Source organism: Sphaeramia orbicularis, chromosome 10 (assembly GCF_902148855.1).
Source record: "Sphaeramia orbicularis chromosome 10, fSphaOr1.1, whole genome shotgun sequence".
In the NCBI taxonomy this organism is placed as follows: Eukaryota; Metazoa; Chordata; class Actinopteri; order Kurtiformes; family Apogonidae; genus Sphaeramia; species Sphaeramia orbicularis.
Window position 1 is genome coordinate 11,350,271 of NC_043966.1, and position 24,651 is coordinate 11,374,921.

Sequence of the window (24,651 nt, forward strand, 5' to 3'; positions counted from 1 at the left end):
CTACGTGGTCAGGGGAAATGATACTTAATAGGACTGATTTTGGACTTAAAATGTTTTATTCTACAAATTTCAAATGAAAGATTCTATTGGATGGTAATTTTAAAATGTTCCAAAGTTATTACAAATGTTCAATGTGTGAGCCGCTTGTGATGCGACACACATGAAGTCGGTAGTGGAGTCCTTTTTTCTGACACAAACAGCCTTCCTCTTGAAACTTCCTATGCCACATCCAAATCCGCTTTCCTTTTGGCGCTTGTTTATGAAATTTTCTAACCAACTCATGTTGCGCTTTCACATTTGACTGAGTTTGGGCGTATTTCAATACACAGAACACCTTTTCTGTTGCAGTAAACAGTCTATTCCTGAAAGCAGAACAATAAAAATGATTGCACTTTTTTTTGAGCAAAATGAGCAAACACATTTTAACCCTTTCATGCATATCGGTCACTCCAGTGGACAGCTATTCTACATCTGTTCTCTAATATATTCATGGGTTTTGTTGTTTTAGTTTGATATGAGCCAACACAGTGGACCCTTTTGCACCATCCCATACACTGATATTCAGACCATTACTATAACTTTGCTGTTCTTGATAAACCTAACCTAACACATTTGAGTGTAAATCAATTGCTAATAAAAATTGTGCATATGATAAAATGTGAGAAAACATCAGATTGGCTGCATTAAAAATGTTTTGATTTTGTATATCACTTTCTGATATTAAAAAATTAAACACATGGTGTTCAGTGGAGTGGACATTTTTGGAACTCCACAAAAAATTATGAAGGTAGATTTGTTTCGTTACTGCTTTAACCCATTAATTAAAAATTATTTTCATTAAAAAAAAATTAATAAAAAAAAAAAAAATCACTTCAAAGAAAAAAAGTGTTCAAATGCAATTTTTTGGATTGTAATTTTTTTTTTTTTTTGCATTCAAACACTTTTTTTTTTTTTTAGTTAAAGCAATAAAGAAACAAATCTACCTTCATAAAAAAACAGGTTTATTAAAAAAAAAAAAAAATCAATTGCATTGTTTTTTTCATGCCTAAAGAGGGATAACAACACTCAGGAAAAAAATCTTGACTAAGGTTCTCATAATTCATGCATGAAAGGGTTAAACAAATTATTCGGTGATGAAATGATGTCAAATTTTTTGAGACACCCTGTATATTATGAGTCATTATTTTCCTGGTCCGGCCCACTTCAGATCATATTAGGAGGATGTGGCCCCCTGATGTAAGGTCTTACAGAATCAACAACAGCGCAGTCAAAGTGATGCATTATAAAAGAGTCAAAAGCCTTTTATGGCATCCGCTAAAACCTTCACACTGACATCTAAAGTATCATCTAGGCTTCTGTGTACATCTTTGTTCTCTGGATATCAGTAAATTGTGCATTCGATCTTTCACTTTCTACTGTGATCATATTCCTTTATTCAAGCAGGGGTTTAACAATAAGATAGTCATATCTTTTTCTAAATGAGCAGTGGCCAAGACAGGATTAAAAGTAATGGCTCCCTGTGGTCCATGATGCTCACTGGGGATAAAAAAAAAAAAAGACCAGATATAATTGGCTTTTTATAAGACTGTAACTGGTTACATCTCCCATCTTTTCTCCGGTCCTGGTGACTCAGAGAGAGGCTTCGTATCAGATAAGGTCTAAATGGAATCTGTCAGATATACTGAGCAGTACCTTGCCACGGCAATAACAACAAATCAAAACAATTTGCCGAATGATGTCCTTAAACTGTGTCCTTACAGGGGCAAAGATGGAGGGATGGTCTGTTTTAATATGACTCATGCTCAAATGAAAAACTGTTGCCTGCGAGGCACTATTACAAGAAGTGATTTCATTGTTAAGAAGAAGAAACTGAGCGTATTTTCGAAGCTCTAAAAGCTATGGTCGCTCTTTAATTTTCCGTAATGCTTTTCTTGTTAGGTGCGTGACGTAGCGTTGTCTCGCGGCATAATGGCGACGTTATCTTTGGTATATCTATATCTAAGGTACAATTTGTGGCCATGCACTTTGTGTACAGTGACAGTGTGTTCATTTGTTTCCGTTTGTGCCAGATCCCCATTATTTGACTGCTTCAGCGTTGTGTGTAATGAGGCCATTTCCTGTCACTTTAGCTTCAGTCAAAGTGAGGACTGGAAGCCAAGTTTACCTCTGGGGAGAATAATAGCCGGCTATTGATTGCCTTTAAACAGTCCAAAACCTGCCTCATGCTATCTTAATTAGCAGTACTTATGAGGATTTAAATCTAGCCGAGTTTAAACAATTGAGCCTTTGCCTGGCCTACTCAACTCAATTAATGTTTCCGTGGTCATGCATCCTAAATACCACCGTGTGCTTAGAGATTAATTTGGTGGCTTTTGCTGTAAAGGTGAGCTCGGATGGCCCTGCCTGCTTGTTGTTGAATACAGAACGGTCCAAGATTATGATTTGGCAGTGTAAAGCTGTCTGGAATCAGTGGATTAATATTCAGAAGGTGAAAGAGCTCCATAAACTCTGAAGGCTGACTGGGCATCGAGGACCGAACGTTTCAATCTAGTCGTTCATTAGGCCAAATGTGTTGCCGTGACAATCTGTCTTTTTTAATAGTCATTTGAACTTTTACATGAATTAATTAATTGGTGTTTTTGGTGTTTAAAATGACCCCTGAACTGTTTCTTTAATTGTTTCATTCCAAAAAAAAAAAAAAAAAGTCTTACAGTATTTTCTTACATTTCTAATCAGGGATAGTATTTGCTCTTTGCTGATCTTGTCGAGGCAAAATGGAACCTTATTCGGGCAAAATAACAATAATAGAAGTGATATCCTGCCCCGTGGAACTTTGCTTTGGAAGAAAATCGGGTCAAAGGTGAGAGAAATGATTTAATTCCTTTTAAATTACGCGTCATTTACACATATGATATTTGTCAGTCTTTGGTCAAACTGTTGAATTGCACTGGTTTACAAATTTTTATGTCTTTATTTATTTATTTATTTTAGAAATGATCTGCCTCAGAGATAAAATGCCAAAAATTGTATACACTTTAATAAGATGAATTGGAAAATAAATGCCAAAAGTGCTGGTTAGCTGTTGTTTCCAATGTACAGTCTACTCTCGTTATACCGCCAACTTCCGTTCACGGCCAAATTGGCGGTATAGCGAAAATGGCGTTACAATGGGTTGCGTCCATAATGTGCATGTCTTTACTATATGAAGTCTATGCTGCCTCCGTTAACCCGTTCTAATTGCGTTTCTAAATAAATCTTGATTCTGTTATGTTGTAAGGGATCATTTAAAGTGGGGAAACATTTTAAGCATTATTATATCGTGTCAGGAAATGACACCCCATCATCTTGAGGCTTTGGCTTAATCCCACGTCCTCTTCCCGACATCCTGACCTACTGAGTGTTCTGCGATAAATGAACGGTGGCCGTTCCGTAGACCTACTCGTAGCTTGTCGCGATCAGCGTCTGGCGCGTTTGTTTCAGTGCATTGTTAAAATTTATATGTACTCGATGGCAATCACGCTGGCGGTATAACGGTCGGGAAATCAATGGTATAAGTGTTGTTTGTGCGTGGAACTGGGCTGGCGGATGGCGATAGGCGGAAATGGCGGTAGCTAATGGAATAAGGCATTGGGGATTTTTGTGCAATGGTTTTGGTCAGCGGTGAGCAAAAATGGCGGTATAACGGCGGGCGGTTTAACGAGAGTAGACTGTACATGGTAAAGAGCGTAACACACACACTGTAAATTGGTTTATGTCCATTTATACAATCCATTTACACATTTTCCAGTATAAAGAACCTGTAAAGTGAATATATTATAAAATGCAGACAGAGTTTTGAGGTAGAGGTGGTAGCTCTGAGTCAAACATTCCTTTAGAATAAAAACCATTGTCATAAATTCTAAGAATTTCACATTTTCAGCCAAGGCTGTACCTTGGAAACCACAGCAAACCAGCATTTTTGATTTCTCTTAATACTTTTTCATCTCTCTGTCAAAGACTAAGGGAAAACGTTCCAAGGCAGCAGCTTTTTTTTTTTTTTTTTGGTGTTCATGACATGTACAACATTCAGTCCATTCAATGGTTTAACACAAAACTAGATGTTTATTTAAACATTTTTGACACAAACCGTGACCGTGGAACCTGTTCAAACCTGAGCCTTTTGTTTCTAGTTGGAATCATTTCAATGTAACACAAAACGCTGGATTAACCCAGGGGTGTCAAACATACGGCTTTGTTGTTTCGGATTGTGTTTTCCAAAATTTGGTTTTGTTGAGGTTTTGGCTGATATTCTTCTGGTTACATGGATGTACAGAATGTGCATCATCATCAGCATCGCCATGGCAACACAGACAGAACAATAGCCGACTGTAAAAGGTTATAATTGTCTTTTAAATTGCCAAATATCATATGTGTAAATATTGACACAATTCAAACAGGATCTAAAAATGATATGTCTCTCATCGTTGACCGTTATTTGTATTTTTTTCCCGTGATGCACAGTGGAAGGGGCGGGACTTCAGCTATATAGAAAAAAAAAACCTTCAACAAAGCTTCATGAAGCTTTCACAGAGGCCAAAAAAAAAAGAAAACGTACCGGTATTAGCTTTAGATCAGTCCTGTAAGGCCTCTTTAATGTTAACTGGTGCACTACTTATCGTTATGAAGCCACACTGTTTGTTTTCTCACCGTTATCAGCAGACAGAGCCGTCACTATGCTCGACTGAGTGGGCCCTGTCTTCCCAACTCCTCCGTTCTCAAAAGCCGGCTGGTTGTCCAATTCTTGGAGCTGCCAATTGAGGCCGAAAAGGTGCATTGCTGTGAAATACACAAAAAAAAAAATCTGTGTGGGCTTGTGGAAAAATGGATAAACAAATAAGCAGAGAGGAGCATGAAAAACAATCAAGCTACTTAAGCACAAAAGACCATTGGGAGAAGCACAATAGATGAATCTAACGCCGGCAGCAAGAATCAACAGTTTAACTTCCAGCACTTTACTTTCACATTTGGCGTTTTTTTGAAGCTATGCTGCCACGGGTAGCTTTTGTGTAAACACGGCACCAATAGAGGCCAGACAAAGTCATTTTAGTCAATACCCAGGAACCCTGTTGCTCTGCCGTGTTTCCTTGGGGAGCGCTGTTCATTAACGTGTCTCGCAAACAGCGACTGTATCAAAGAGAGCAGCAGGCAGAATGTCTATTTTGACACCAAGCTTTCACTTCAGACCGGCAGTCGAAGTCAGAAACATCGGATAATTCTCCAACTCCAGTCTAATACAAAGGGAAAAGGGACAGAGACAGATGCAGCTTCCATTCGTGTGAAAAGAACAGGACGGAAGAAGAGATGGTGAGAGACTTTAAAAAAAAAGGGTAAGGCAGTATATTGAGACAGACAGACTCAGCAGGAGGGGGAAGTGAGAGGCTAAGAAGCTCCTACACTCCTCTAGTTCTCTTACATAACTAAACTGTGTCTGGCTTTCATTCAGCTCAGCCAACCTGCTTTATTGTCACAGTATTGGATGTAATCAAACTGTGTGCTTGTTGTTTTGGGAGGCTGAGGTGCTTCTGTGAGCGCAGCGAGAGGGCCAATCTCCTTCAAAGTCACCAGCCAGAGAACATGCTGAGGAAGCATCTTGATTTCCGACCATTTGATCTGCAGGAGGAACTTTTCTCCAACACCCGTCGCTCGCCCAGAAGATGGATATCGACTGCAGCAAATAACTTGAGAGGTAGATGTGGGGCCAGAGAGAATATCAAATGTGAGGAGGACCAAAAAGAAGGATGGGAAAGCAGTGTGGACAGAGTATCAAACACTACTTTGTTAAAAGATAGGCCGGCTCTTGTTTAAAGCCTACTGATGAATATATTTGGCATCAGTTTAATACAAATACACACAGCGCTGTCCTTGGTGGGAAAAAAAACAACTCTGGCCTTGGACTCCAGTCAAGTCCTTGGATGCAGATTTAAAATGAAGCGATAACCACCAAATTCAGTCTGAATCCGTCTTCACTGCCGATAAAGCAACATCACCAGCGAATAAATAGAAGCCGAATGGTCCATCAGTATTTTTTGACAAGTCTGACTCTTCTAAAAGCTGCAGCAAGCCAAACCAATTTGTTTCTACAATCCCAATGTGAAAAACTAAGGAGCTTTTGTTACTTTTCATGTTTCAAATCTTATGCAAAAATGAGATTTCCTTACCCAATAAATAACACTTTGACTTTCATACATGCAAAAATCCTCCATTTTAAGCCAAAAACTGATTAATTCCTGAGCACGGACACAAAGACAGACACATTATGCAGCTTAATGTTACTTGCCAAGAATCAGACCGTTCTCTAAAAATATTCTCATTTGTCCCAAACACTGAACCTGAACGTATAGCACATTCTCCTTGGCCTAGTTCGACTGTAAAAACTGATACGTTTTAAAAAACCTGCTTCCTCAGACAGCACACTGTGTAAATACTTACTTTTACGGGGTGTCATATTTGCAGATGTACCTGAGGACATCCTCTAGAATCACAGAAAAACTGTATCTGCTTAGTTTTTACAAATTAACTCGACTGAGGACATGCAGAATTAACCCACATTAAAAAAAAAAAACCCTCTGTAGGGGGAAAAAAAGTGACTCGTACCCTTGGAAAAATGACTGACGGTATGAAATTAAAGCAAGTTGAGGTTTTAGCTAAAGAATAAAAGGTCGGATAAGCTTTTACTTGGCAAAAAAATTTGCATTACATACTTCTGAAAATGAAACCTTTTAATGTTGAGGGAAAAAAATCAGTGTCTAAGCTGACAGGCTGAAGAAAGGACACTGTTTTATCAAAGACAAAATAAAGTGAGAGACACAATAAGTAGTTTCCCCATTCAGCTAAACAACATCCACATGCTTTTATTTGGCTTCGACAAAACAAATCAGCAATCTTTACTCTTGACTGTAGAATATAATTAACCCTTAAAGACCTACAGCTATTCTTGTTGCAACTTCCACATGAATGTTTCCTCTATATTAAACCTCTACTAAGTGATTTATGACCATTTATAACTACAATATCCTCTGCATTTTACATTTTTCAGGGAAAATCTGGTATTTTCCTATATTTAATTTACTGATCATGTAGATGTTCATAAAAGCTCAGAATAAATTCAATGTCATTGTATCAAAACAGAGAAAAATGACATTTTCAGCTAAATATATCATCAACTGAACATAAAAACAAGGGTCACCACTCGGTGTCATGTGACAAACTACATGGGTTTTACTGGTGAATCAATGAGTCCGTTTCCATGACCATAAAAATCTGATAACTGGGAGGAATCAGGTAATTTTAATAATTAAATCCAATACGTTTAAATGTGCTTCAGAAATGCGAAAACCAAAAACACCTGGTTTACATGTTTCAGTTCATTATTGGATTTATGTACATATGTAGTGACATCTGTCTTTCATTTATACTCAGTGAGGGTTGGCTTTCATACGCCAAGCATCTTCCTTTGGTCTTGGTGTGATATGTCACTTCTGCTTTCTACAGTTTTATTTATTTATTTTTTTACACAAGTGTAGATGTAAAAGAACTAAAAGAACTTTTCAGACTTAATAACAGTTCTCAGTAACCCCACACCCCCCAGGTAACACCATGTGCTACCACAATGTAAATATGTAAATACTATTTAACTTTGAAAATCTTAATCTTAATTCTCATTTTCTCTTTTCTTACTCATTTGTGGTTTTTGTATCTGTCTTTTCTTTGCACTGTGTGTTGTGTCTTATTGTTTTATGCATATTTACAGTATTTGGATTAAACTGTTGCTATCTTATAATTTAATCATGCTTTGAGATGTAAAGCACTTTAGTCTTCTTTATGTTGTTGTAAAGTGCTATATAAATAAACTTTGATTGATTGAGTAATTGTTGCTGTTGTTAACAGTGAAATTTCCACACGGTGGGATAAAGTCCCATCCATCTATCTATCTATCTATCTATCTATCTATCTATCTATCTATCTATCTATCTATCTATCTATCTATCTATCTATCTATCTATCTATCTATCTATCTATCTATCTATCTATCTATCTATCTATCTATCTATCTATCTATCTATCTATCTATCTATCTATCCATCCATCCATCCATCCATCCATCCATCCATCCATCCATCCATCCATCCATCCATCCATCCATCCATCCTTTCAAATATCAACATTTAGAATAGAATAGAGTAGAATAAAATAGCATAGAATAAAATAGAATAGGCTTTATTGTCATTACACCAACTGTGCAACAAAATTGCATTTAAAAACCAACACAACAAGACAAATCAGGTCCCATATGTAAGTTTAACAAATGTTATACATATCAAAATGAACTGTCCATTATCTATCTATCTATCTATCTATCTATCTATCTATCTATCTATCTATCTATCTATCTATCTATCTATCTATCTATCTATCTATCTATCTATCTATCTATCTATCGTTCTATCGTTCTATCGTTCTATCGTTCTATCGTTCTATCTATCGTTCTATCTATCACTCTATCGTTCTATCGTTTATTTCAAACATCTACATTTAGAATAGAATAGAATAGGCTTTATTGTCATTACACCAACTGTGCAATGAAATTACATTTAAAAACTAACACAACAAGAAAAATCGATATAAAAAAGAAAACCTATTCGAAAAAGAGCAGGATGAAGTTCAACTTAAATCTATCTGTCTGTCTATCTAAATTTGATTAACAGATATACACGCACACAGAGAGTGGAGTAATGGGGAGAAATCTAGGGGTGTTAATTAAAGTGATATCACATCATGCCGTTAGGAATACTGGATAATGATCAGAGTGTACATGTGTAGTGTACATGTAAACACACTCCACGTTCACTATGGAGCCTCTGAAAGTCCAAATGGGTCACATCTGATGACCATGAAAAGCTGATAAACTGCATTTTACCTGAATAATTCCACTATATTGATAGAATTAGTGGTTCAGAAGTTATTAAATATTTCAGACCAATAGATGTTTTTGGTCGACAGTGGTTGTTTAGATCTTTGAGGCTTAAAATACGTTTACGTCAGTCCACAGTTGAGTATAACCCACTCCTGTCTTCAGTCCTTATCATTTCCAATATAACAGGAAACACAGTGTGGTGGCGAGTTCTCATGTATCAGCCACACCACAGAGCTGCCAAGAGCCTTAGAACTCTTAGAACACCGGGGCCTGAATCCCCACTTACCTCATCAACAAATTGCTTTGAGGTAAAAAGCCCTCAATTTATGAATTTGCATAAGTTATTCCTGCCGCCTTGGCCACTTCAATTAATATTTATGGGCTATGAGCAATTCTCTTCCTGAGCAAGAAGCTGAAAAACCTCGCCACTAATCTCTGATGTCAAAATGTGCCCTGTGGAACACCTTTACCCACGATGCACAGGAGGTTGAATTTGTTCATATCATGTTTGCTTGAGCTCCAACACCCACATGGTTTTAATCGTACAGAAACACCAACACTTGAAAAATGGACTCTGATAAAAATGTTACAGGAGGAAAAAGAAAAAAAATCCTCCTGGCTCATTTCACTGCAAATTCTCACATTTGTTCACATAATTCACAGCACCATATAAGTGGTGTTGTTGCAAGGCCAAGCAGTGATAATTATGTTGCAGATAAACGCTGTCTAACTTTTTCTCCAACTTTTTTTTTTTTTTTTTTTAAATCTGTGATATAATGTTTTCGCCCTCATTAGCAAATGCTCAGACTACATAAATGAATATACGAGTTTACAGCCGATTAATCCGCAGCAATATGAAAAAAGAAAAAAAAAATCTGCAGCAATATGACATTTTACAAATTATTGGTATGAACAGAAGTTGGCAGTGATTGTTAAAAAATAAACTTCTACTTCTGCTGGAATGACTTTGGAAGAAAATAAGAGCTCAAATGATTAAAACAAAATCACTCATACAGAATTTTTACTGTTAGATTCATGTTCATTCATTACTTATTATTACTACTTATTTATTAGTCTGTTTGAGATTTTCAGTTCAACAATTATCTAATGTCTAATGAAGATATGTAATTATAGACATGCGTTTCATGCAGTGTCTACATTTTTGGAGGGTTTTTGCAGGGATATATGACTAAAAGATGGTTAATTGGCTTTTCCCTGTTCCAAATTATCATTATATTAAAAATCTACCACTGAGTGACTTTACTGTCCCTGGGGAAGAATTAGGCTTATAAGCAGCATTTGGTAATAAACACAACAAAATGATAAAGGGACGGGAAGGGAAGGGAAGGGAAGGGAAGGGAAGGGAAGGGAAGGGAAGGGAAGGGAAGGGAAGGGAAGGGAAGGCAAGGCAAGGCAAGGAAAGGAAAAATCATCTATTGTCTTGGAAATCTATTGACAGAGAAATTACAAAATTCAATGAATAAATAGTAAATCAAAAGAAACGGAAAAGAAGAAAGGACAAGAAAAGGGAAAAAAGGAAAGGAAACACAATGAAATGATAATTTGCAGGGGAGGGAAAGGAAAGGACCAATCTGTTATCTTCAAAACAATCTAATAATAGAGTAAAATTACAAACTTCAGTGAATACATAGCAAATGATAAGAAAAGGAAAAGGAGAAAGGAAAAGAAAAAAAGAGAGAGAAAAAAAACACATCACTCACAAGCAAAATTACATTTCCTTAAAAAGCCAATAGCTGGAGGATTTAAAGACCTGAAGTGTCCATCTGTTGCACCTTAAGGGAGTTAAAGCTCCACCTTAATGGAAACAAATTACACTCCCAATATAAAGGATCCGATCGGATGACCACTGACTTGATACAAGACGTGACAAAAACTATTGAAGTTTATACCAGTAACTTCACAGCATATGCTCACAGTTTTTCCTGACAAGTTATTGTTTTTCTCGCTGAGATTACCAAACCAACAGATTGTCTAAAACAAACAGACAAAACTCATCATCAAGACAAAACAGCGTCTTGTTTTACGAATAAAGTCAGTGTTGGCTCGGTTTATCATTTGGGTTAGTGCTTGAGTGAGTATTTATACTGATGAACTGCTCTCACATGTTCCCCTTTAACAACAAGGAGAATGTGACTACGGTCCAGTGTTTTATGTTAAAATATGCAGATGACACCACTCCGATCGCCATTGTCACCAAGAATAATCAGTCCATTTACCAGAGCAAGAGGTGGCCCATCTGGAGTCGTTGTGTGCCAACAACAACTTGGAGCTCAACAGCTTCAAAATTATTGAGATAAACAGGGTTTTATTCTGGAACCTGCCTGTACACCTCCCCAGAAATATCCCCGGGGGACTCCTTGAAATAAGCCGCACTGCTCAGAGCCTTTCTAAGATGTTTCTGTTTTCAGGGACAGTGTCTCCACCAACCTCAGATGGAATGACAATATCTCTACCGCAAGATCGACCAAGATATGGTGTTTTCTTTGTGACAATTGAAAGAGCTCAGTGTCTTCTCGTGTTAGTCTCTGTGGGATTTCTTTATTTTTGTGTCAGTATTACTATTACAGTTGAATTATTTTAGTTTCAGATCCAGCCTCCACTCTGGTAACTGGTACGGCCTTGTTAAAACCACAAGTGCCAACCTTGTCAACAGTATCAGCGGAGCCACGGCCCTCGGTGGATATACGTGATGTTTTTCCTCCACTTTTAATATTTCATTTCAGCAACACAACATTCCGGGAAATACGATTTATCCTTAATAGCAAATATGTGAAATCACTCCGACAAAGCAACTAGTAACGCAGAAAAGTCTCCAAATAAGCAGTCTTCTCCTTCTAAACATTATGATCCAATATATTCCGTGAAGACACTGTTGGTGCAGTTCAATTTAGAGTGCATTTTCTGAAATCCACATGCTGTTTCTGGGTCCAATCAGAGCATCAAAGCTGGAATCAGTCCTGATTGGCTTCCCTATATCTGAACAATCACTGAAATCCTTCCAATCAGGCCAGTTTGCAGAGCTGGAACTGGAAAGCCTCACCTCAGCAGGTTTGTCTCATTTGGATTACAGGAGCTGCTGTTGACAGTCAGCCAGAGTCCGGTTTTGCGATAGGTAAAAGACATTTTAATTAGACTGTATTTGTTTCTGAAATATCCTCAAATATATTAGTTTTACCTCGAACTACAAAACCAAACAATGCTGAGTAATACGATGCAATAAGCCTTAGTCACAGTCTCATTTTATCGTATAACAGGGGCAGGTGTTCCGGTATTTGTCTTTGAGTTTGTCTTTGTGCTAATGGGACTGTGTGAACTGACAGTAGAAAGGTATTAAAGTATGAGTGCACATTGTAGCTATTTGAGTCATTGCACCTGGCAGGTAAATTGGCGGTGGATGAAAGAGAGAGGAAGTGGTGGAAACACTCTCAGACACCTGAGGCAAGTGGCAGAGGGCTGCATCTGTTTAACTCACTCACACACAGCAAAAGGAGTCGAGGCACCAGGCACACACCGTGGATTCAGGCCAAAAATACAATTCCCAAACATCCGACAGGCCTACAATTAAACAAGTTGGTGATTGTTGGGATGAAAATGTTGTAAATGAATCCAGTCTGCTAGAAGTGTTAGTGACAACAGCTGAACAAATTATGGCTCGTGGTTGTGTAAACGGAGCAGATCAGTCATCAGCAGAGGTGCAAATAAAAATAGCAAATGACTCCTATGTACAGAGAGGCTGCTGTTGGAAATGGCTGAAATAAATGTAGCTAAGTGCATATCTGTATTAACTCATGAAGACCCAAACAGCCTCTGGCAGCCAAAACCATCTGCTGGGGTAAAATGTTTAATAACTACTGATCCACTAATCCTATCAATACATATAAATAATCAGTGTAAAATGCAGTTTGTCATCTTTTCATGGGCATCAGATATGACCCATTTGGCTCGGAGCACTGTCATCTTCTAAAACCTTAATTCATCAGTAAAACCCACGGAGTTGGATCAATGACAGTGGATGGAGACACTTGTTTTTACATTCAGTTACTGATATCTTTGCAGAAAGAGTCACTTTTTTTTCAGTTTTTTCTCTTTTTAAATATTAGATCAATCGACTTTAATCTAAGCTTTTTATGAATATCTACATGATCAGTAGGGGTGAAACGGTGCACTTGTTTGTAACAGGGCCTTTGATACAATATGGAGGTGTACTGAACTGTACTGTACTGAAGTACAGTAGGAGCTAGAGCCTTTAGTTACCAAGCTCCTGTTTTATGGAATCAGCTTCCAGTTAACATTAAAGAGGCCGACACAGTCTCTACATTTAAGGTCAGGCTGAAAACATTCCTATTTGAAAAAGCTTATGGTCAGGCTAGTTCAAACCAGACTGAACCCACAGTTCAGTCTAAGCTGCCCTAGGAGCAAGAATGCTGGGGGAAGTACAGGCACTGAGTCCTATCTTCTGTTTCTGGTTCTACGTACCATTCTGGTCTGCACTTATATTTTTAATATTTAGCCAACTTAGTTTGTGCAGTACTATTCACCTGGTGTCCCCTTTCCCCACTCCCCTCCGGGGGAGTGGCTACTTTTTCAGTTGTAACCGCTTGGGAGCCAATGACGACAGGATCTGCGCTGACCCATCTGTGTCCTGCCCTGTCCTGTGTCCTGACCCCCTCCCCCACCTGTCCTGGATGGACATCCTCGGCCTCACCACTGTGGATGGGCCTCCTCGCTCCTGCCTGTCTCATCCAGCGGGATAGACCCCCCATGTGTCCACCCTACTGCATCCTTGCAGACTAGAACTACATCTGCAAATGGACGTCCATCAGTCCTGGTGCATCTATAGCCTGTCCGTCCATGGGAGTGGATCTCTCCTTCACTGTGGTTCTCCCCGAGGTTTCTCCCTTTTCCCACTGGGTTTTGAGTTTTTCCTTGCCGAGAAGGAGGGTCTAAGGACGGGGGATGCCCTGGACACTACTCATTTTCTTGCTGTTTATTTGACTGTTGTTTACTCCAACTGCCTCTGTAAAGCCCTTTGAGATAACCTTGTTGTGATATTGGGCTATACAAATAAAGTTGAATTGAAAGTTGAATTGAACAAATACATGTAGCCTATGTGAAGAACGCAAACACTCGCCTTAAGTTTCTACACAAACCTGGCGCCACTGCTGAATTCTCAGCGCCGCTGCAAAAACACCCAAACACTTTATTCTGAAGCTGGAGCACTGATAACAGTGGGGGGTGGGAGGGGGGAATGAACATGACAACAGAGAGTATAACAGTGGGACAGAAGCTGGGTTGTACGTTCGAAGTGTGTTAAGGACCCCCACAGAGTTGGGCATACTTGACTCCGCGGATGTCCACGAATACTTGAGGCGGACCCAAAGCTGAAACCCGCCGGACACATTTGCACAAATCTCAACTTTTACGACCACATGGACTCCACATACATGTACTTGGTGTCACACAATGTAGGATGATGTAAATGTACACTACCAGGCAAAAGTTTGGACTCACCTGGTTTTTCTTTATTTTTATGACTATTTACATTGTAGATTCTCACTGAAGACATCAAAACTATGAGTGAACACATATGGAATTATGTAGTTAAAAAAGATGTGACAAAACTCAAAACATGTTTTATATTTTAGATTCTTCAAAATAGCCACATTTTGCTTTTATTACTGCTTTGCGCATTCTTGGCATTCTCTCGATGCGCTTCATGAGGTAGTCACCTGAAATGTTTTCCAAAAGTCTGGAAGGAGTTCCAAATTATGCTGAGCACTTGTTGGCCATCTGTGGTCCATCTCATGTCATTTAAATGAGAAGGTGAGTCCAAACTTTTGCCTGGTAGTGTAGGAAATTGTCACGAGAAATGTAGGAAATTGGTACGTTCGACTATGAAATGATGAGTCCAGAGACTGCACACAGTGCGAAGCCTTAAGTTTCACTTTTGGTTTTCGGTAGTTTCGGAGCGTGACAACCCCCTCCCCCCATTTCACTGTACCGAAAACGTACCAGAATTGTATCGACCTGAAGACCCCTGTACCAAAACATACCGAACCAAATTTTTTCTGTACTGTTACACCCCTAATGATCAGTAAATTAACCCTTTCATGCATGAATTTTGAAAAAAAAGTATCTAGATTTGTTTTAAATTGATGTTATTACTCAAAATTAGGCTAATATTGAAAATGCATTTTTAATTTTTTAAAATATGGTTTTTATTAAGACGATATTTAACCTCCCGAGACCCAGGAAAGTACAAATTTTGGCTTTTTTAAATTAAATATTTGCCTATAGTGGGAACATCATGATGCAACAGTTTTTTCAGATGCATTTTTTTGTATTTTTATGCAATGTCCTTTGCAGTGGACAGTTTTTTTGTTGTTGTTGTTTTTTTTGTATAAAGCTTTGAAACTCTTGTCCACAAACATGGACAGAAAATTCATAGTTGGGTCTTAGGAGGTTAACTTTATGAGATCACAGAGCAGTCCAAATTCTAAAAATAAGATGATGCTTTTTTTCATTGTCTTGCTGAGGGTCTATAGAGACTGCCCCCACGTGGTTTGGAGAATATTGCCTTTATAAACCTTTAGAAAGTGAGCTTAAATTATGTGTCCATAAATGTGGACATCATGCATGAAAGGGTTAAATAAAGGAAAATACATTATTTTCATTGAAAAATGCAAAATACAGAGGATACTATTGTAATAATTGGTGATAAATCCCTTTAGAAAGGTTAAATAGTGAGAATAATTTATTTGGGAAATGCCACAAAAGTAGCACTGGATGTTTATGGGTTAAGTTTATGGTGCATGATCACGAACACCAAGAAGTAACAAAACAGTTAAGTCAATAAAGGGTATGTGAATATTGATATTGATACAGAGCATTTACGGCCTCTTTCAAAGAGAGCGCTCCCATCTCTGTTCCCCAATAAAGCACTGGTTATAGGATCTTCCCAACAACGCCATATTTCTCCTTATACAGCTGTGTCACATTTACCCTGCCTCCAAGCTGGATGAATACTTATATATCCGCTGTGGGAGCGCGGCACAGTGTAAGATGAAGGGTTTGGATGACAAGGGAGGGCATAAGGAGAGATGAATCTGTAGCGGGTTTATTGCTGTGGTCAAGATTCCAAAGGTTAGCAAGAAGTCAGCTTTGACATGTTGTAAAAAACATTCAAAAGCACTCTCATAGGAAATAATGCCCAAGAGGGGGGAGAGAGGATAAGCATTAGTTTATCTTCCTGACTGAGATAAAAGCATTTCCTGTTTGACAGAATGAGCAACTTTAGGTAGCAGCACAACAAAGAAGACCAAAGTAGTCTTTAAAGTTTGTGTGTCAGAGCATTTCCCTTTGTTAAAGGAGTTCATCTCGTCAACTTCATTTTGACGTTGCCGTCTCTGTGCCGGCCATTTGAACTTCCCTTACTGTTTTTTTTAACAGAAACCCCCGAGGATATGAATGGGCTGCTGTTCCCTGAACTGGGGATCAGAAGTGTGGGGATGATGCACAGCCCCCTGTCAAAGGGAAACACACAGGAATGTCTTGTTGGAAGCTGCTCTGGGACCATGTCTGCATATCTGAGAGAGAGCTTAGTCAGACAGACACAACTGAATCCTATCAGGACATCTGCAATTTCTGCAAAAAGGGGAAGGCAGTGAAATAGAAATACTCCTGACAGAGATCAAGCTTCACACAGATTAACAGGCATGCCGCTCCATTCACTCCAGGAAGCTTGTCTATCATTTGTTCCGTTTGACCGAATGACATGTCTAAAGATTGTCTAATGCCACCCCAGATAATGGAGTCATGTTTTCTCTATAAAAATAAACGCATTGCTTGTGGCACAGAAAACTACTGGTTTTCATGCGCACAGGTGACAGATAGCACCTCAGATACACTCAGCTGCAGCACTATTACTGCAGTCTTTGTTGTATCGCTAATATTATTTGACTGGAGAGTTAATTTTTTTTTTGCAAATTTATAATGTACACGTTCATGCCAAGATAAGATTAGAAGATATTTAGGCTTGTTTTTGCCTGATTCGTGCCTCCAGAGAATCAGCAGGAAATCTTTGTTGCCTGTCTGCCAGTACTGATTGTCCAGCCAAGAATATCTGGAGATGTGAGGAGTTAACAGATTTCCACCTCCTGGACTGCATCCAGATTTGATTAGGAACTTAAGTGGACCCATAATGCAAACTTATCTGGCTGTGAGGATAAAGAGAGGCAACTTTTCCGCAGCAAATGAACGTGTGAATGATTATTAAGAAAGACAGATCTTGTGTGTTTATGAAAGGGCGAGTCCTAATCCAGTTTAGAGTCCTCAAGGCTAATTTTGACTCGGGTCAAAAATGTATAAGCATAATTTCAATTCTCCTTCTGGCAATTCAGGGTAAAATAGCTGAGAGGAAGTCATTTAAAAACACAGGCTGAATGAATAATAACACAAGGCTATTGCTAAATTTAATTTGTATAATTATTATTTCATAATACAGAGCACAAATTTTATGTTATACAAGTGAAAGATGTGGAATTGGTCTAGAGACAGCCGCCTGTAGACATTTTAAATGCAATCTTATTATTATTTTTGCAATGATGCTGAATGTGAGGAATCTTCCCTGGCCCTGAAGTCGAAGACTGTTGATCAAAAAATACCTCAGTCGCCCAAGTACTGCAAAGGTAACATTGAAGTTACTCTCAAAGAGTTCCACTCTGTTATATTGCAGCCATTTGCTAAAATAATTTAAGAATTTTTTTTTTTGCACATTAATGTACGCACAGCACCCCATTTGACAGAAAATAACACAATTGTAGACATTTTTGCAGATTTATTAAAAAAGAAAAGCTGAAATATGACATGACCATAAGTATTCAGACCCTTTGCTGTGACACTGGTATATTTAACTCAGGTGCTGTCTGTTTCTTCTGATCATCCTTGAGATGGTTCTGCACCTTCACTGGAGTCCAGCTGTGTTTAATTAAACTGACTGGACTCTATTAGGAAAGGCACACACCTGTCTATATAAGACCTTACAGCTTACAGCGCATGTCAGTGCAACTGAGAATCATGAGGTTGAAGGAACTGCATGCAGAGCTCAGAGGCAGAATTGTGGCAAGGCACAGATCTGGCCACAGTTACAAAATAATTTCTGCTGCACTTAAGGTTCCTAAGAGCATAGTGGCCTCCAGAATCCTTAAATGGAAGACTTTTGGGACAACCAGAACTCTTCCTAGCCCTGGCTGTCCAGCCAAACTCAGCAATCAGGGGAGAAGAGCCTTGGTGAGAGAGCTAAAGAAGAACCCAAAGATCACTGTGGCTGGGCTCCAGAGATGCAGTGGGAAGATGGGAGAAAGTTGGAGAAAGTCAACCATCACTGCAGCCCTCCACCAATCTGGGCTTTATGGCAGAGTGGTTCGACGGAAGCCTCTCCTCAGTGCAAGACACATGAAAGCCCACATAGAGTTTGCCAAAAAACACATGAACGACTCCCAGACTATGAGAAATAAGATTCTCTGATCTGATGAGACCAAGATTGAACTTTCTGGCCTTCACTCTAAGCGGTATGTGTGGAGAAAACCAGGCACTGCTCATCACCTGAGGTGTGGGGATGTTCTTCAGCTGCAGGGACAGGACGACTAGGTGCAATTGAAGGAAAGATTAAAGCGGCCAAGTGCAGAGATATCTTGGACGAAAACCTTTTTCAGAGTGCTGTGGACCTCAGACTGGACCGAAGGTTCACCTTCCAACAAGACAATGACCCTAAGCACACAGCTAAAATAACCAAGGAGTAGCTTAGTAACAACTCTGTGACTGTTCTTGAATGACCCAGCCAGAGCCCTGACTTAAACCCAATTGAGCATCTCTGGAGAGACCTGAAAATGACATGAAAATGAAAAATCTATGTTCACCATCCAACCTGACAGAACTGGAGAGGATCTGAAAGGCGGAATGGCAGAGGATCCCCAAATCCAGGTGTGAGAAACTTGTTGCATCATTCCCAAGAAGACTCATGGCTGTATTAGTGTAAAAGGACACTTCTGTTCAACACTGAGCAAAGGGTCTGAAAACTTGTGACCATGTGATATTTCAGTTTTTCTTTTTCTTTTCTGGTCCCTATCTTTATTGAGTTTTTCACAGACCACAAAAAATAAAAAAGAATAAATACAAATATAAAGCAAGTGGCTGGAGAGACATGAATGGAAGGGGATGCCATGTGTGACAAAAATAAAATACAGTTTCTGTGACTTTCTTTTTTAAATCTCCAAAAATGTCTACAATTCTGTTTTTTTCTGTCAACATGGGGTACAGTGTGTGCACATTATTGAGGAAAAAAAATGTACTTAAATGATTTTAGCAACAGCTGCAATATAACAGAGTGAAAAAGTTAAGGGGGTCTGAATACTTTCCGTACCCACTGTACAAGCCCATGGAGCAAATATAAATTTTTAACCTACCAAACCTAAAGTTCCTCTAGTCTGAATCCTCACTTACCTATGCAGTAGCAGAGAATGATGGACAGCACAACAGCGATGCCAACAGCAATCAGGGCAGTGCATTTCCAGGAGCAGTGTTTGGGTGACTTCTTGAACTTGAAAGCTCCTCTGGACAGGCTGTTTCTGGGCAAAGGGCGCGCTGGTGTGGAGTAAACCGTCCCCGTTGCCATGGTGTAGCCAGGGGCCGCTGCGCCGAAGAAAGGTGTCGTTCCTGTGCCCGTTTTAAAAAGAAAGTGCCTGCGGGGAAGAATAATAATTATGAGGAGACAGTGTCTTACATATGTCTGTAAAATGACTTATGGGTAGAACACAGAGCATCCTGAAAGTCAGAGAAATGACTGGCGAAGGTGTATATTCTGTTAGAAAAAGAAAACAGACACACTTTTCTCATAAACTGCATGTCCAATCTGATATTGATCAACTGTAAATCCCCAAATCCCCTCACATAAAACACTAACATACAAGATTGCCTATGGTACTGCACCACCAAAGTGTATCACTCTTCAAGTGGAATTGGGTTATAATGTAATATTCTGTATAATCCTGACATTGGGTGAGGTGAACAAAAAGTACCTCATAAAAACAATCATCTCCCACTTGCCCTTTTACAACTGGGCCTTTGCTAATAGCCCATTATACCTGGGGTAATTAAGAGGGTTTAATCAAATGCACTACAGAGTGATCGTCCTATTAACTTTTAAACCCCATGTGAAAAGCTCTTAAGTAAATGAATTAAGCCTTGTTGCCACTCTTGCCACTACTTAGAGATTAATACCCAAATGCCTCCCGGCTTCTGAGAATGGTCAGGGAAATTGGACAGATTGACCATGCTTTGTAAATGCTCTTAGAATCCAAAATTGTAGAAATACACCACAGTATAAAACTTAAAAAAAGAATGAATAAGTTTTACACATGCAATTAAATATTTCCTATTCTGCGAGTTCCACTCTGTCATCTTCAATCTTTATTGTTCTAGGAAGAAAAGAAGCATGTGATTGTAAAACACTATAATTTTGCGTGATAATAACACTGATCAAAACATTTAGCAGAACATAACAGTTTTGTGTGTGTTAAATGTGCAGAAACAACAAAGACACTCTGCAGCAGTAAGCAGACTACTTAGACAGGGACTTAGTTAAAAACATACTCGTTCGTCTCTGCTAAATGTCTTACATAATATTTTACACAAGTAGATGTGATTTTTTTTTTTTTTTTTCATGCGGTCTATAGATCCCTGGGGCAGTTGCTATGGTAACCAATAATTTAGACACACCAATAAATGGATAAAGCCGTGTTTGCTCATCAATTATTTGTGCAGCCTCTGTGAAGTCACCATGTAAGTTTTAAAGGCTGTCTTAATCCTCGGTGTGAAACTGCACTAAAAGAGCTAGAGAACAGCTAATTGGGTACATAATCTGAGGCTGAGCTGTTCCATTGACTACAAAAACATAAAAGTACAATAAATGAAGTTGACAGTCATAAACCAGTCTTGCTCATCATATTGTCGCAGGTAAACCGTGTCTTATCTGTGTGCACCAGCATTGCAGGGACGAACTGTTGCACTAGACAGATGTTCAACGCAATTTAGTGGAGCTATTTTTCCATGTTTGCCTTTAAATGAGTGCAAAACTAATCCAAAAATCAATTTGGGTATTGATTTTCCTCATTTTCATGTTTCCTTCTGATCTAAACTGCAACATTCTAAATACAGACCAAAACACTTCTTTTCCCCCTCCAAATCATGACACATCATACATCTGCACTATAACACCAGTCTTATATTTCTGCCCCCACAGCTGATATTTCAGCCGCTTCCTATCTCCTGTGAGGATATCTCGGGGCTAAAATCTCCTCTGATCAATTCTTGACTAAAAGAACAAATGTCAGATTTGGATCGTCTGGCTCCTCGATGCCCCGATTGACACGTGCCGTCATGGACAGACAGGGATTCCATTTAAAGGTTACGGTGTGTCGCTGCTGGAATGACAATGCTCTGGTGTCTGCAACCTGGAGAAGTTCAGATTCCCCCGGTCTGGAACAATTTGTTCTGTAGCTGCCGCAGACTCTGTAATATGTAGTTGGGTATGAATTGAGGTCAAAACTTGCACAACGTTGCAGGCGGCAGACGTGTAGTCAGACACGCGGGCAAATAGACACCCCACTATCTGGGGAGTTAAGCGCAAGTAGATGCGGTCTGATGAGGTACAGTAGACAAAAAAGGACGGGATGTGCCTGTGGATGCGTGTACGTAGAGGGCATGTACTCTATTTGAGCGAGGTGAATACCTGTTCCAAGTTGGGGCGAAATGATCTGGAGACTGTTGCCTGTAAATAAATGTTTCAAATGCAATCACATTCTTATTTATGCAAGGATACCGGAGGTGTGTATAATGTTCCCCTGGCCTCAAAGTCAAACACACTAGAACAAAAAAAAACACCACAGGCAATTTTATAATACAACTGTAACACTGAAAAACTGTCACAGAGGCTGAAGTGTTATCAATTAATGCGCTAAAAATGTTAACACAGCACCAGTTCGTATTTTTTAAGAAGACATATGTAAACGCATCTGTAAAAAGTCTTATTTAAACTATTAAGTTGTACATAATGGATGACTGAGCAGTGCGAATGCATATAAAATCGCTAGAAACATATGGCACGCCGTAGGAGGTTTGAAAAGAGAGTGTCAGCTTTATTCTACTCGTGAACATCCCATTTATTTTGGAACCGAGAATGAGGAGTGGAAAAGTCGAAAACCTGCTCGCACCAGAGTCACCGAGACAAATTGTTGCTCTGGACATTTACTGCACTTAGCGCTCAAAGTAATTCTGGTGTTGATTTTTTTTTTTTTTTTTTTTTCCTCCCTGTTTGGTTTTCTTTCGGAGCGGACTGGAGAGGTCTAAAGATGAAATGCTGTTGGACATGATTAACAAACAGCAGACCAGTGTAAATGTCTGCGGCTATACACGCTGGATGACCGGCTGTAATTGATTACAGCCAGTGTGATGCAACAAGGCACATTACTATGCTAATCCAGCCTGCCCTAGTGATAGCAATGTGGTGTGCTGTGTCTGTGTGAAAGAGAGAGAGCAAGAGGCAAAAGAGACAATCAAGAGAGTGTGAGACCGAGAGGGAAAGAGAGTAAATGAATGGCTGCGTGTCAGTGTGATCGCAGTTGTTTGTGTGCACGCCTGTCTGTCCCATTGAGAAGCCTGTAACACAAAAGCAGCAGCCAGCCTGGTCTCCTATGCTCTCACAACATTGCTTGTCATCAGGATGACATTTGAAAACATCCTCATGGAGGACAAAAGACTAAACATTGAGTGGGTGGATTTGTCTACGACTAAGCTCCAGCTGGAAGGGTGAGAGAGCAACACTAGAAACAATACGAATCGAAGCCCCTGGAATGTGTAATCTGCCTATTAGCCGCTGTTCTGTGTTAGCATTAGCATTTCAAGGTGAGAACAGGAATAATCAGGTTGCTTTAATCCGCGGCTGAAATAAAGGCTACAGATGTGGCAGTGACTCGTTTTCACACTCTCCGTCGCTGCCGCCGCTCTCCCTCAGATCGCCACCTGCCCTCTCCACAGGGGGTCCGCTAGCAGGTGCTGTTCTCGTGGAACTATAGCTCCTGGCCTGCGCGGTGGCATTTCAGAGCCGCGATTCTTTTTTTGTGCCGACCTGCCCGTTGAGATCAGCGTGGTGCCATCTCGACTCGCTCCCTCAGAGTTCTCACATTGTTTGCACATGGAATTTTCTATATTTAACAATGATTTGGTTTGGCATAAGTAGTGCTCAGCCCTTATGTGCATACATTTACAACTCTAGGCCCATAACATCTGCTCTGCGGTTCAGTCTGTCGCGATGACGACGGTAGACCACTTCCAGTCGAATGCAGGTCAGCTTCTGGAACCGCACTTCAAATCTGATAAGATGTGATGGTTTTATGGAACTGTTTTTGCTGTTTCATGAAAGCATTTATATTTTGGGCAATAATAATCTCGAACAGATGTAGTTTCTGTTTCCAGCAACAGCAACAGCAGTTTATACAGTAGCCTAAAAAAAGCCGAAAACTGGAATCACCACAGAGATGAGTACTTGGCACCGAAGCTGCTGGCAAAATAAATGAAAAGAAAAAAGGAAAAATACGTCTTGAGGATTACCACTTTGTCTGCACCACCATCCACTCTGGCAGGTAACCAGGCATCACTGCAAGCTCCTTTCTATTCCAAAAGGCTAGTTGGCTGCTATTACACAAATGACTAATCAGACCTGGTGAGCTGCTCGTGTACAAAAAAGTTCAATTTTCCTTCTCTGATGTGCAACATGACTGTCTGATTCATGATTTACATACGCATCCCACACAAACAACTACACACAGACACAAAAATCGAGTCCTACTTGGATTACCTCTGCTATTCTTTTTCGCCCCCGAGTACAATTCTAACACATTTTCCATCAGGGAAGCGTACTGTCTGTGGGACACTGTACCACATGATGATTTTAGAGTCGAGACATAATTTCATTTCAGCAAAGGACTCTCTTGACACATGAATCCAATGAGGAATGACAGTACATTTATAACTGCAATGTGTAGCTGGGCAGGCCTTCAAAAGACTCATTCGGAAATGTCATAATGACTGTACCCACTGAATCTCCCTGAAAGTAACTGAAGTGGGCTCCAAAGCGCGTCCATGTGTACTGTAAAAGCAGATGCATACCTGCACTTTATCCACTGGAGCTTTTATTAAACTTATAGCATGCATGGCATAAAGGCATCAAAAATACAAATTCCACATGTACGTGGTTTGACAAAGAGTAAGTACTACCCAAGAATAATTACTATATAGCTACATTGCCTCTTAAGAGACACCATTTTACGGTGGTATTCAATAGATCTTTTTTGTAAAGCTAATTGAAAATATCATTTCAACCCAGACCGAGCTGCAGAAAAAAAATCTATTTCCGTGCAGTGGTTTGTGAGGGCAATCTGGAGGATTTATTAAATGGACTGCACTCATTTTAAAGATCTGAATGTCTTCTGAGGACGTCAGCGCTGAACTACAAGGACTTGCACTGCTGCGTTGCTGACTATTACCCTTTTCATACTTGAGCTGAACTCAGAGCATTGACTGGACATTACACAGAGGTGTGGTATGCATGAACATGAGGGAGA

At 39.5% G+C, this 24,651-nt stretch overlaps 1 protein-coding gene across 1 annotated transcript in view; it reads right to left on the reverse strand.

Moving 5' to 3' along the window:
- Positions 1-24,651, reverse strand: part of LOC115426935 (teneurin-3) — a 244,088-nt gene that overhangs the window by 123,740 nt on the left and 95,697 nt on the right. Inside the window, exons 5-6 of the mRNA XM_030145210.1 lie at positions 19,475-19,713; positions 4,687-4,815 (exon numbers count right to left, since the gene is read on the reverse strand). Coding sequence (XP_030001070.1) covers positions 4,687-4,815; positions 19,475-19,713 — 368 coding nt within the window. The remainder of the gene's footprint in view (positions 1-4,686; positions 4,816-19,474; positions 19,714-24,651) is intronic.